Source organism: Drosophila busckii, chromosome 3R, assembly GCF_011750605.1.
Source record: "Drosophila busckii strain San Diego stock center, stock number 13000-0081.31 chromosome 3R, ASM1175060v1, whole genome shotgun sequence".
NCBI lineage: Eukaryota > Metazoa > Arthropoda > Insecta > Diptera > Drosophilidae > Drosophila > Drosophila busckii.
Window position 1 is genome coordinate 10,163,084 of NC_046607.1, and position 13,497 is coordinate 10,176,580.

Below are 13,497 nucleotides of genomic sequence, written 5' to 3' on the forward strand. Positions count from 1 at the left end.
TCATCATCATCATCATGATGATGACGATGATGCTGGGCAGGTCAAGCGACCTCAGGGAATAAACTCAATTTATTATTGGCGCTAGTCGCAGACCCGTCAGCTACAAATATTGGCTGCCTTGAAGCCCGCACATGCATTAAATTAAATCAAACTTGAAAAAAAGTGAGGGAGCGAAAACAAAAAACAAAAGACTGAAAGAGCGGGCGCAATTTTCCAATTGAATAATTGTCACCGGCAAGTTTTCACTTTTGTTGGCCAGACACAGCCAAGCAGCAAGGACAGCAGGTCCTGAATGAATGTCCGTTTCTCGGTCGGTCGGTCGGTCGTTGGTTATTCAATGGCTCAACAGTTTGCCAGTGTGTCCAATGTTTTAGCGTTTGAGACACTCGAGTGTTTGCTTTGCCATTGAATGCTCCTCTCTTTTGCTCTTGCATTTTCTTTTTGGCGCAATCTCTTCTCTTGCCGGCTTTTAACAACAATTTTCTTGTCTATTTTCAGGATGATTTGCCGGGCCAAGCTTTGCTGGATGTCGTTTTTGCCAGGCTCAATTTAATCGAGACTTCATACTTTGGCATACGCTACATAGACGATGAGAATCAAACGGTAAGTGCTGACTGCAGACTGTAGACAGTAGACACGCTCGGACAATGGTACTGTACGCCGGATATAAAGGCAACTGCTGCGGTTGTGGGCAAACATATTGGTTTTTGAAATTCATTTTCATTTTCGTTTTCATTGAAATTCATTGAGGCGCATTGAGCGCTAAACAAAAGCTGCAAAAAATTGTAAAAGAAAGGCGTAAGAGTCTGCCACGCCCAGAGTTGAGCAACTCTTTGACTAGTGCCTGCAAGGCAATTTATATAATTTCGCTTTCAGACAAGGGATGTGCCTGGCCCCAGCCCCGTCCTGGCCGCCTGGTCTGTCCTTCATTGAAATTCACTTTTATGCGCTGCCACACGCACATTAGTGATGCCTCCTCCGTCGCCGCCGCCGCTGCTGCTGCTGCTGGCTGCTGGCAAGTGGCATGTGGCAGGCATGCTGTGTCCAGGTTGTCATAAAAACGCTTATAGTTAAAAGTCTAGCTAAACTCAACTGTCAATTTCAGCGCAGCTGACGTAACGCGTCTGCTAGAGAATGCGTATACGACAGGTTGTCATTTTGTTGGAAATTTGTTTGCTCAACGTTCTTCTCATTTTTCCTTTACAGCACTGGCTGGACCCAGCGTCACGTATTTCACGCCAACTCAAACCCAAATCGGATCCATACGATTTGTACTTTGGCATCAAGTTCTACGCAGCCGATCCCTGCAAGCTGCTCGAGGAAATCACCAGGTGAGTGTGCGAATAATGAAATGCACTTTAATAAACTGTTTTTTAAAGCGCTCGCCGCTATTAAATGCAATTTATTAATTGCCACACGCATATGCAACCCAAATCCAATTCAATGAAGCAAGCCAGACAGACAGGCAACTAATGGACGCATGCATAATGCACTTAATGCCAAAATAAATTGCATAAATGGCAATCGTCATGCATATGCAGCAAGTCCATTGGTTAGCAGTTGGTAGAGAGTTGGCTGCAAATATTTGCGCTTGAAAACGATGACATGTAGCCTCAGTAGTGGGCGTGGGCGTGCGCGTGGGTGGGGCGTTGATTATGCCGGGATGTGCAACGCTGTTTAAACATCATCAAAACTCGCGCGCGACTGGAGCCAATATTGGCGCATATAAATGCAGCCAAATGCACTTAAATGCATAGCGCATAACGCTTCAGCATATTATTCTGTAGTCTAGTGTAGTGTCCGGGCAGCTGGGCAAGCGAAAAATTTGTTATTTTAGCTATACAAAGTCTGCGGCAGACAATTGACTCGCTGGCCTGGCCCATCGAAACATTGGAAACAAACTCAACTCAAAGGCAACAGGGTTCACTCTTTGGGGCTGCAAGTTGTGCAAATAATTTTGTAAAATATGCCGTCAGCTTGTACTATTACGCACTTTGTTTATTTGCTCAGTGATTTGATGAGTCAACAGAGTTTTCCTGTGTGTGTTTTCTTAGAGCAAACATCAAAGTTATATCAAATAATTTCGGGGTGGCGACGGAGACTTTGTTGTTAACCACTCGCCTGGCCCCCTCGGTGTTTTCTGTTTGCCAAATTAATTAAATTTGTACACATTACGCTTTCTTGACAGATACCAACTATTCCTGCAAGTCAAGCAGGATGTGCTGCAAGGACGTCTGCCTGTGGCCTTTGAGCTGGCCGCCGAGCTTGGCGCATTCGTAGTGCAATGTAAGTAACCACAACAATCTCGACTTATAGCAACTAATTTATAAACTTTACAGCTGAGCTGGGCGACTATGATCAGCGACGTCACTCCAAGGGCTATGTGTCGGAGTTTCGCTTGCTGCCAAACCAGAGCAGCGAGCTGGAAGCACGCGTCTCGGAGCTGCATCAGCAGCTGAAGGGCATGTCGCCGTCCAGCGCTGAGCTCAACTATTTGGACAAAGTCAAGTGGCATGACATGTATGGCGTTGATCTGCATCCAGTGCTGGTGAGTCTGCCTCAAAGGGGCAAAGTTTAATTTGGCTTTATGGCAAATATTATAAATCACTTGGCCACATTGCTGGGACGCCATGCAATGATTACAAGCGACCAACCACGCCTTCTGTGTCTCAGACGCAGAAGCAGACCCCTTGCCCTTGTTCTTGCCCTAACTACAACCCCCGCATATTCGACACTTGTGTTTGCTCGTAGCTGAGTTTGGTGCCTGCGTAAGTTGGCACTTCATTTGCATTTTTTATTGCCCTTTACTTTGATATCAAACCTCAATAAATCACCAGCTGTGTTTATACACGCGTCGTTGAATTGTTGTATGTATGAGTGTGTGTGTGTGTGTGTGGCAACCCTTGTATGCCACATGCCTCCGCCTGTGGTATGTGCGTTTGTTTATAGACACAAATCATTGACTATCGCGGCGCCAGTCGCCCCAACACTCCGTCCGTCCATTTGGTTTACTTTCTTCGTTTCAATTTAATTAACAGCTAAAATTACATTAATTTTTATGATTTTCACGCGTCATACTCCTCGCGTATTGAGAGCAAACTAAAACTTTTCGCTTGTTAACACACTTTTCGGCAATTGTCCGAAACTTTTGTCGCCATGTCTAAAACAATAGCCCATAGCCTATACTAGAAGTTGCTAAACTAAAAGTTGGCTTATTCGCAATACTCTTGACTTGATGCCTTTCTTTTTTTTTTTTCATTTTCATTTCGCAGGGCGAGGACAGTGTGGAGTACTTTCTGGGTCTGACGCCTAGCGGGATTGTCGTGCTGCGCAACAAGACGACGGTGGCTCATTACTATTGGCCGCGCATTGCCAAAGTTTATTATAAAGGACGCTATTTTATGCTCAGGATAAGCGATAAAAATGTAAATTTTACAGCGCGCACCAGGCTGACAATGTCTAAGACGGCGCTGATGACGATGACGACGACTACGACGACAAGAAAAGAAAAGCAAACTCGCTTTTGAACATAAATACTATAACGCTCTCGAGTGCTTTTTACAATTTACAGTTCGTTCTCTATTATGTGGCAGTGGCAAGTGTAGAGCTCGGGTATACACAATGCCGACAAATCAGCATAGCATTTAGCTTTTTCTAGCTAAAACTTTGCTCCAGTGTATTTCAGTATTCGCTGCGAAAAATGTGCGTAACTTTTTGCTCCTTCTAAGCATTGTGCAAAGTTGCCAATTTGAGCGCTTTTGGGTGACAACTTTTGGCTGTCAGTGTATCCTCAAGTGGGCAACCTCTGCTGCTGCTGCTGCTGCTGCACATCCAGACAACAAGTAGCTGGTTGCTGGTTGCTGTTAGCAGATAGCTTTTCTCACTTGCATACTTTTTGCTGCTAACGCTTTGATAATAAGAAAACTTTTCACACACAAAAGAGCGAAACTTGAAAACCAAAAAAAAATAAAAATAAAAATGCTGAAAATTATTTTTGGCTAAGAATTCACACTTTACATTGGGGCCCCAAAGAAGTTTTCGGTTCGAACGCAAAACTCGCTGGAGCATTCATTCACTCAATTTGAGTTTTTCGCCTAGGCAACGGGCAACTGAAAACTGGCGTTTGCCTTTTGGGTTCTAAGCAGCAGCGACGTCATCGTCATCGTCATCCGCCGCGTCCTCGTTTGTCGTTGTCGTTTGTCGTCATCAACTTGAGTTGACTTTTGCGCTTATCACACTTGTGTTATACCTTTTGCCTGCTTCACAGAATGAGCTCAGCACTTATGGCTTTGAAACTCCACGCAAATCGGCGTGCAAACATTTATGGCGCTGCTGCGTCGAGCACCACGCGTTCTTCAGACAGGTGCGCGTTGCACCGCTGCCCAATTCCCAGTCTCATGCATCGGATTTATTTCAGCTGGGATCACGCTTTCGACACAGGTGAGTGTATATAGCAACATAAGTGTGCATCAAGCATGCCGGAAGTGTTGAAAGCTCATACATATATACGTGCATGAGTGTGTGTGTGTGTGTGAGTATTGTATGTCTGTGGGAGTATTAAACAACGTTATTAAGCGCAAAACCCTAACGAAGATGCACAGCTCAATGGTCAGTGCGCAATTTATAAGCTACGTTAGGCCCAAGCCAACTTGCAACTGGCAACTGGCAACTTGCAGTGCAACCAATTAAAATTGTAGAAAAACTAAAGTGAAGCAAGCTCAACTGCAGCAAACACTCGAAATCCTTTTCAATGTGTGTGCTGCTCATGTGATTAGATCATTAAGTGCCACTGCCACGGCGAGTGCTGAGCAGTTCAACAACTAGATCATTGAACTGGTTCTATGAACTTTTCTATACAGGGAACGCAGCTATGGAACAGCTCTGAGGTATGAGAAGAGGCGATAGCTCCTCCCTGAAAAGTGAAAACTAAAGTAAATAATAGGGGAATTTATGTAAAAGGAGTGCAAAATATTTAAAATTGTAACAATAGAAACTTCTCCAGGGGTGCCACAGATACTCTAGTGATTTTAGCCTCAAATTTCTGAAACCAAATCTTTGAATGCACCGCACCTAGATAGATTTAAATGTTTGAAATATTAAGCTACGGCAACCATTCATTAAAAATTTCTTAGGATGCACCCCATGCCAACAAAAGCGAACTCTGTTTTGTCTAAAACCAGCTCGAACTGACTGTGAGTTGGTTTGAGGTTGAATTAAATTCCTTTGATACAAATATATGTTAAAATAACTATATTAATAAATCCAATCAAGAATTTATGTACAAAGTATTTATATTCTGTATATTAATATTATGAAAGATTACCTGGATTACCTGCCGGCTACTCCCTGCTTCTTATATTTAGATTTTGAAGAGACTCTCTTCTGCATTGTGCCAGCTCTTATTAGCGAGCATTCACTGTACATGTTTATGTGCATAATTGGCTTATGAAATGTTATTGCAGCCAGCTGGTAATGACTCTATCCCGTTGCGCTTATGGCTGGCAAATAGTTTTCTAAGCACCCGCTGCAATTTGAGCTGGTTCTCAGGCCAGGCGGGAAACAACAGAGTGCGGTCATCTCTAATAGTTGTGAAGTTGCATGGCCGCATACGCTACGCGCATAGATCAAGTTTACACCAACGCTGCTGCCCAAGCTAATTGGAAGTCCAATAAAAATGTCGGATCTGCAGGCAGTCCGGCAACAATCCAACAAACCAAGTCGAGTGCAAAGCCCACTAATGACTTTCTGTGAAATGCCTGGGAGCAACGGCAACAGCAACAGCAACAACAACAACAACAGCAGCAGCAGCAGCAGCACCAAATGCAAGGCAATTGTGCATGACGAATGTGGCAGGGACTCTAAGCCCTGCCGTCCGGCCCTCGCGCTTAGGCTTCATGTCCATGTTTATGACAGCCATTTGCGGTGACTGCGGCTTGGCGGTTTGGCCATTTGCTGGGTAAACTTTCTTGCACTTGGTGCTGCTGCTGCCGCCGCTGCCTAAAATTGAAGTCCACGTGGCAAGCGGCAAGAGGCAAACGTAGCTCAACCTAAACTATTAGCTGACCAAAAGTTTTTTTTACGACTAAGCCTAGTTCCCCCACAAGTTCGTGGGTTTTGCGTTTTTAATTTGTGAAACAAATGAAAGTTTTTACAACCTTTTTATGGTTCACTGTTCATTACGGCGTAGACGGGAGCAGCGTCTTGTACATTTGGTTTGCTTTAGTTTTTCTTTTTGTTAATACATATATACAATTTTTTTGGACGCCTTCTTTTATGTTGCCCACAACACTCTCGCATGTCTGACCCAACCCACAACCTACAAAAAACCCCAGTAGTCGCACGGACAAGCCAACGGAGAAGGATGCACTCGCCGCTGGACGTGCTCCGCCTGCTTTTACGCGCGTACCCTCCAAGCGCCAGCCACGACGCGTGATTGATGACTTTTTCAACAGCAATGGTAGTGGCGGAGTCGGAGTCGGAGGCGGAGGCGGAGGCGGCAACGCCAGCATACTCATTGGCAGCCGACCGCTGCCGCAGCCTCTGCCGCTCCAGAGTTTGGGCAACGCCAAGTGAGTACACTCAAAATATCCATCATTTGTTTTCATTTCATGCACAAAAGTTTTGATTTTACCCATCAACAGTTGCAGATACCAAAAAACATGCACACTGAAAAAAATAAATGCATTTTTTAAATATTTGCACAGTTGCATCAAAGGTGTAAATATTTATTTAATTTTTTTATATGTATAAACAAATATGAAAGTAGCACTCCATGCAATGTAAATAATAATTTTTTGCAGTGTATGTAATTTTTTATATGCACTTGTTTGTAGCTTTCCCTTTTGGCATAGTTGTCCTTTACTCATTTTGTTTTTGTTTTTGGCTAACAACAATTTTTTCCCTTTCGGTAATAACTTTTAGAGTCGCGCCGGAAGTGCTCTTATGTGGCTCGTTGCAGCATCTTCCTTTGATCTGTTTTTAATTTTCAACATGTGGGAGATGATGTTATATACATATATATTTTTGTTGTTGTCTATTTTTGCGCTCTTTTTGTTTGTGAACTTTTTTCAGTCTGTCGGTTGCAGAGCACATAGAGCACTTTTTTTTTTGTTAGCTCTATTTGTATTTATGGTAACTCTTACTTCCAATATATGTAACCGGACAACAACAATGCACAAAACACTTCATCATGTGCTGTTAGTGTGTGTGTGTGTGTGTGTATGTTGTGTTTGACAGGCCGTCGCTTTGGCATTGTTCTAGTGTGTGATTGCAATGTCCTTGCTGCCCTTTTTTGTTTCGATTTCGTGCTCAAAATCCATTTAGTTGCCATTTGAAGGCAGTTAGATTGTCTAGACGCAACATTTATTAAATGTTTTATGGTTCCGCAACATCAAATTATTTACTGCACAAATAAAAATCGGCCATTAGTGAGGCGGAAATGCTGTCAGGATGTTGACCATAGCCAGAGCATTGAGTCACAATGCGAACAATGAGAAATAGTCAAAAGTCGTTAGAGTGCTTCAAGTTGTAAACAAATTAAGCAATGCCAACCAGCTTTGCTTACTCCATTCAAAACATTGGTGAAATTATCATGGGGATATCACCAATTCATAGCGTCTGCAATATAAATCACCAGTAAACTCACCAACCGAACAGCCTGCTTCGATTCTTATTTTAAAATATGAGTTTACATTTCAAATAACAGCATTTCAATTCATAGATGAGTTCACCAACACAACCACCAAGTGTTATAGCTATGAGTTCTACTTGACAAATATCAATTGTGCACTGGGCGAGAGTTCAAGGAACGCAGATCAGATCAGATCAGACAAATCTCATTAGTCAGTCAAATATCTTGTCTGGGAGCACGGCACCATCAATGTCGCGCTGTCGGGCCAGGTTGCTTTTTTGCATAAATTGCCAAGGTAATGGGGTAGGGCCTAGGATGATCATTCGCACAGCAATTCCTAGGAAAGATCAGTGCAGCAGCAGCGCAAATGCTGGGAGCGCACATCGTTTATCATTTGGCAAACAAAGAAGCAGCAGCAGCCAAGAGCGGCAAGCTAGAGGCAGCGCTGTAGGGCAATCAAGTTGCCCACACTTTGGCGAGCGGGACATAAATCACAAGGCACGTCCGGGGAGTCATCCATGTCCATGTCTGGCTCTGTCTCTGTCTCTGTCTCTAGCTCTGTCTCTCGGTCTTTCGGACTGACGGCAGCGAGGGCTGTGTACGAAATGATTGGCCCGCTGATTGCCAGTGCGGCAATTACTCAATTTTACACACGCGCATTATTTGTCTGTGTCGATCTCTGGGGCTCTCTGGCTCTGGCTATGGGTCTGTCTTGGGCGATCCTCGGCTGCTGCAGCGACAGCTTAAATACCGCATTGCCGCAGACTTTAATCAACGTTTATGTTAAACAATTTAAATTTATGGCAAAATAATGCGCAAGCGTTGCAATTGCTCATTGCTGATCTACGTTTTGCACATTGCAGCAACTACGACAGCCCCTACCGCTCCACCTACAGCATACCCACCAGCCTGGGCGTGCGTCCACACAATCAGTCGCAGTCGCAATCCCAGCAGTTCCAGCAGCAGCAGCAGCAGAACAACAACTCCAGCAGTTACAACAACAATGGCAGCAATTTGCAGACACCTGACTCGCCGCGCAGCACGCGCAGCGCTCCCTGGCCGCGCTCCCAGCAGCGCTCGCTCTTCGGCCACAATCCATCCAGTCCGCGCTCGGTGCGCTCAGTGAGCACCACGGGCGGTGGCATGCACCATCATCATAGTCATCACAGTCATGGCCATGGCACCAGTCATCATCAGCAGTCCTCGCATCATCATCATCAGCAACGACAGCAGCGAGCCAGCTCCACATCCGCGCCGCATCAGCAGCAGCAGCAGCAGCAACAGCAGCGCTATCGCTCCAGCTCCGTCGAGAGTCATTCATCGAATGACTCGCGCTCCACTCGCAGGTAAGACACGCACACAAACACATGCACACACACACTTCACACATACTTATGCATTTGGTTGCGCAGACACAAGCATCGCCATCGTCGCACCTCGGACAATGAGAGCGAATTGTCGCGCGGCTCGGGTCGCTCGGGACGCTCGCATCATCGCAAGCATCGACGCTCGCATAGGCATCGACGCGACTCGGCGGGTGGCTCGGATCATGACAGCACACGTGGACGCAGTTACTCTGGTCATCGCAGCTCCTCCATGCGCAGCGGCAGCGCCGAGCTCATCGATTCCACCTCGCAGTGGCGCGAAGTGCAGCGGCGCCAGGCGGAGGCCAGTCTGGGCCAGAGCTCAGTGCAGCAGGCGTCCGTTTCCAAGAGCAGCATGGTAGCCCGTAGTCTTCACAGCAACGACAGCCACTCGGACACGCATTCGCATCACAAGTCGCGGCGTCATCGCAAGAATAAGTGAGTCACCATCTGGGTAGGTCAATCTCGTTCCTTGCTAAGCTTGTTTATTTCGCAGATCTCCCTCGGAGTCGCGTAGTCGCATGTGGAACAGCGAGCTGGCCAAGCACTTGCAGTTCGATCTGGTCGACACGGAAGGCATGTCCGAGCAGCAGCTCCGCGAGATTCCCTACACCGTGGTGGAGACCAACTCGAAGCGCTCCAATTCCAATCTCAAGATTCACAAGAGCAACAGCAAGAGCAGTGTGGGGGCCAAGAGCAATGGCTCTGGCAACACCATCACCAACGGCAGCAATTCCGCGAGCACAGGCCAAGCCAAGAATCGCGTAGATCGCATTCGAGGGTAAGCTTTGCTTAACTCTTATGACCGCATAGTCGCTGCTAATGTTCTCATTTCCTCAATAGACTCTACTATCAAAACTCACATCCACACGAGGGCAATGCAGTGGGCGCCGGTGCAGGCAACGCCACCAAAAACGGGTCCATACGCTCCGCCAGCACGATTTCTTCCAGGGAATGCGAACGCAACAATGGACATGGTCTAGTTCGGTAAGTGCAGAAAACTTTCTTAAATCTGATCTTAATCAGAGAAAAACGTTCTATTAATTGATTTTAAAATAAAAGCAATTCAATATAAATTCAAAATATATAAGATAAATACTAATAATAATATTCTAAAAAAAAGTCTGTAAACATCATAATGACTAAATACCAATTAGGAAATCTAATCAATTAAATTATTTGCTTAAAATAGTAGAAAATGAATATAGAGCACAATCCACTGTTGGAAATTTGAAGATTCAGAATTAATTGCCATACGTTTGTTTTTCATATTTTGTAAGAATTATGGTAATATAATAACTAAGAGTAAGTATTAAGTAGAGAGAGTATTAAGTAATTGTACTTTACGTTTTCAATAAAAATAATATATTCTGCCATATATTCTGTCATAATCATTAAACTATAATTATTATTACTACATTTTAAATAAATACAATCTATTAAATTGTAATGTTTGTCGACTTTGCAGCATGATGTCCAGCATGAGCATGGGCGATTTTATCTCACCCACAGGCTCAAACTTGAGTCCACTGGAGAACTCTGCGTTGCGTGTTTCGCATGAGCACACGGATTCTGGCTTGGGAGCCGATCAAGACTATGCCTATTCCTCTGAGAGGTAAGCAACAACTTAATGCTTAACTTTGAAGGACTGACACAAATCTCTCTCTTCCCATTGTCTGCCTTGTTATCTCTCATGTCGTTTTTGGAACAGATCCAGCGACAGCACACGCTATGGCACCAACAAATCCTCGGGCGCCTCGAGTGGCAGTCATCGCAAGTCGGTGGGCAGCGCCGGGGGCGGCGGCAATGGCAACACCGGCGGCTACAACAGCCTCATGCAACAGACTGTGAGTAATCAGCAGCAGCAGCAGCGCTCGCTATTCGCACAACAACAGCAACGCCAACAGAAGCCCAATTACAAATACTCCTCCGCCTCATCCACTAACACGAGTCACAATCCCAGCCAGACACTGGCGCCGGTGCACAATGCATCCTCAGCTTCAGCTACTAATCCAACACAGACACCGCCGCCGCCGCCGCCGTCGTCATCTGCCGCCGCCGCAACTGCTGGTGGTGCAGGTGGTGGCAGCGGCAGCGGCAGCGGCAGCGGCAGCAACAAAAGCAGCAGCGGCGCCGGCAATCGCTTGCTCAGCTACACAACTTTTGAGAATAATCAGTACAAGTTCAGCTTGAACAATGCGCTGGGCAAGGGATCCGCCGGCAGCAGCAGCAATCTAACGGGTAATTTGGTGTCAGCTGGTGGTGGTATGGGTGGTGCTTTCAGCAGACAGCGCAGCTTCGTGGAGTGGCCCAACAATCCGGCGGCGCCCTACTATTACCAAGGTCCCTCCTCGAGTGCGGCGCAGGTCAAGCGTCGCGACGCCAAGTCCGACATTGGCGTGCCCACGCGCCGTCTCTCCGGCCAAAGTCTGACCAAGACGCAGCTGCTCACGGGTGGAGTGGCCGCAGGCAGTGCACAGTTGGCCAATGCCAGCTGCTATCCGCTGCATCATGTCGGCAATGCGGGCTACAATCGCGCCCTGGGCCAGCGCGGATTTGCCGCAACTCATGGGAATAGCGGTGGTGGCGGCTTTGGACTGCAGCCAGCCAAGTCGGATCTGTTTCTCTCGTACATACACGGCGGCGAGTACGAGCGTCCCTATATCTACAACTACAAGATGCCACAGATGCCGCCTGGCAATTTCACAGGCAGCGGCAGCAACTCCAACTCCAGCAACGGCTCACCCAAGCAGCAGCAGCAGCACCAGCAGCAGGCGAGTGCGTATCACATCTCAGGAGCACAGACTGCCGATCCACCACCACCGCCGTTGTATGGTGGCTCCGCGCCCGCGACTGATGTCATGTACTATCAATTTGACAAAGGCGCCGCTGTCATGCCCGCGCAACAGCCGCCACCCATTGTGCAGCAGCCCAAGGCGATGGCGATGGCGAAGCCGAAGGGGGGGTCTGTGGCTGGGCCATTAGTGTATCTGCAGCATGGTCAGAATGTAGCGCCGGCGAATGTCACCTCGACGCAGCAAACTGTGAGTAAACAGACTTTGGCACTCGTACTCCGTCCGCATGTTGCGTGAACCTGTCGCATGTTCTCATTGTTGTTCTTGTTCTTCTGTTCTTTGTGTTGTCTTGCCGCAAACTTCGTTTGCTACTGCATGTTGTGTTTGTTTTCTTACATTTTTATTTTATACGTTTCGTTGTGTTTTTTTTTTTAGCTCTTAAGCTCAGCTTGAGTTGCGTTGCCTTTGGCTCTTACAGTTGCCGCCTTACTTTAATTGAATCCGTATTTTATTGGCACTATCTTGCATACGAGCAGAGCACTTGGTATTTTATGTACTAGCCGCCCCCTCGCACCCCGCCTACTTAATGGCCCGCATGGCGTATACGTAATATAGCTAGCTCATAAGTATTTACGTCTGCATATAGCATAAATCTATTTCACTTGCAAGAGCAACAGACAACTTTTGACTAAAGTTCATATGCATAGATATATACATATATAGCTTGAATTTATGGTATATTAAGTAAGTGAAGCTTTTATGTTGATTATTTTGTTAGGACTCATTGTAAACACACAAGCCTCTCTCACCCTCTCAGCCCTCGACTTGGAGTTACATGCATGCTTATCTATACATGCACACACACATACACATACAACTGCGTGTGTTTGTGTTTGTGTTTGTGTGTGTGTCTGCGTTATCAAAAGCAATGCCATGTCTGCTAATAAACTTGCCGCTGCTATCTGCAAGCAGCGCTCTCTGTGCTCTGTGCCGAGTATTTAATTAACTTAAATATACTGTGCGCGAAAGGAGGCGTGGCCAGTCAGCTAGCTCGCAACCGTATCTAAGCTGCTCTAGCTTAAAGCCACACACATGATTACAGCTTAATGCTGCGCTTACTTACTTACAGCTCACTTGCCGCAATTTCTATGCAAATTTCGGCTGGGCTGGAGTTCAAGTGAAATACTCTGCAAGTGCCTCAGTTTGTGAGCATTTTACGCATGACTAATTAACAACTAAAATATGCCAACTAATTTTGGACTGTGTGTGTAAATAAATTGGCAACAAAGACAAAAGTCTAAGCTAAGCCAGCGGCGAGCTGCATAAATAATAAGCAACTATTTGCGCTACATTATGCCAAATTTATGTGGCAAGCGTGGCGTGGGGCGTAGGGGGCGTGTTCGCTATCGCTCTCTGGGCTGGCCAAGCAAATAATTTCAAGTCAAGTTGATGGCACCCAAATTTTGCAGCAACCAAAGCAGAAATACTTACAATTCTTAAATAAATTCTGTGCGCGCTTAGCGTTGACTCAGAGTCAACCCAAGTGTGTGTGTGTGGCCAACAACAACAACAACAAATACAACAACAATGAGAGACACTACATAGAAACATTCTTGAAATGTTTGGCATAATTTTGCTATAAAATAAATTTTGCAAAATTGTTTTTCCCCCAAGCTGCAGGCAGCTTAGCAAGCGTAGACAGCGCCTG

General features: G+C 46.0%; 1 protein-coding gene across 7 annotated transcripts in view; it reads left to right on the forward strand.

The window, feature by feature from the left end:
* Positions 1-13,497, forward strand: part of LOC108603462 (band 4.1-like protein 4) — a 52,816-nt gene that overhangs the window by 32,119 nt on the left and 7,200 nt on the right. For 5 of the 7 annotated variants that reach the window (XM_017992300.2, XM_017992295.1, XM_017992296.1 and 2 more), the window contains 13 exons: positions 499-603; positions 1,207-1,331; positions 2,189-2,286; positions 2,340-2,548; positions 3,273-3,425; positions 4,268-4,440; positions 6,333-6,569; positions 8,494-8,976; positions 9,043-9,432; positions 9,491-9,775; positions 9,838-9,981; positions 10,463-10,609; positions 10,706-12,038. In XM_017992300.2, coding sequence (XP_017847789.1) covers positions 499-603; positions 1,207-1,331; positions 2,189-2,286; positions 2,340-2,548; positions 3,273-3,425; positions 4,268-4,440; positions 6,333-6,569; positions 8,494-8,976; positions 9,043-9,432; positions 9,491-9,775; positions 9,838-9,981; positions 10,463-10,609; positions 10,706-12,038 — 3,882 coding nt within the window. The remainder of the gene's footprint in view (positions 1-498; positions 604-1,206; positions 1,332-2,188; positions 2,287-2,339; positions 2,549-3,272; positions 3,426-4,267; positions 4,441-6,332; positions 6,570-8,493; positions 8,977-9,042; positions 9,433-9,490; positions 9,776-9,837; positions 9,982-10,462; positions 10,610-10,705; positions 12,039-13,497) is intronic. The other 2 variants (XM_017992301.2, XM_017992299.1) reach the window with 2 other exon arrangements.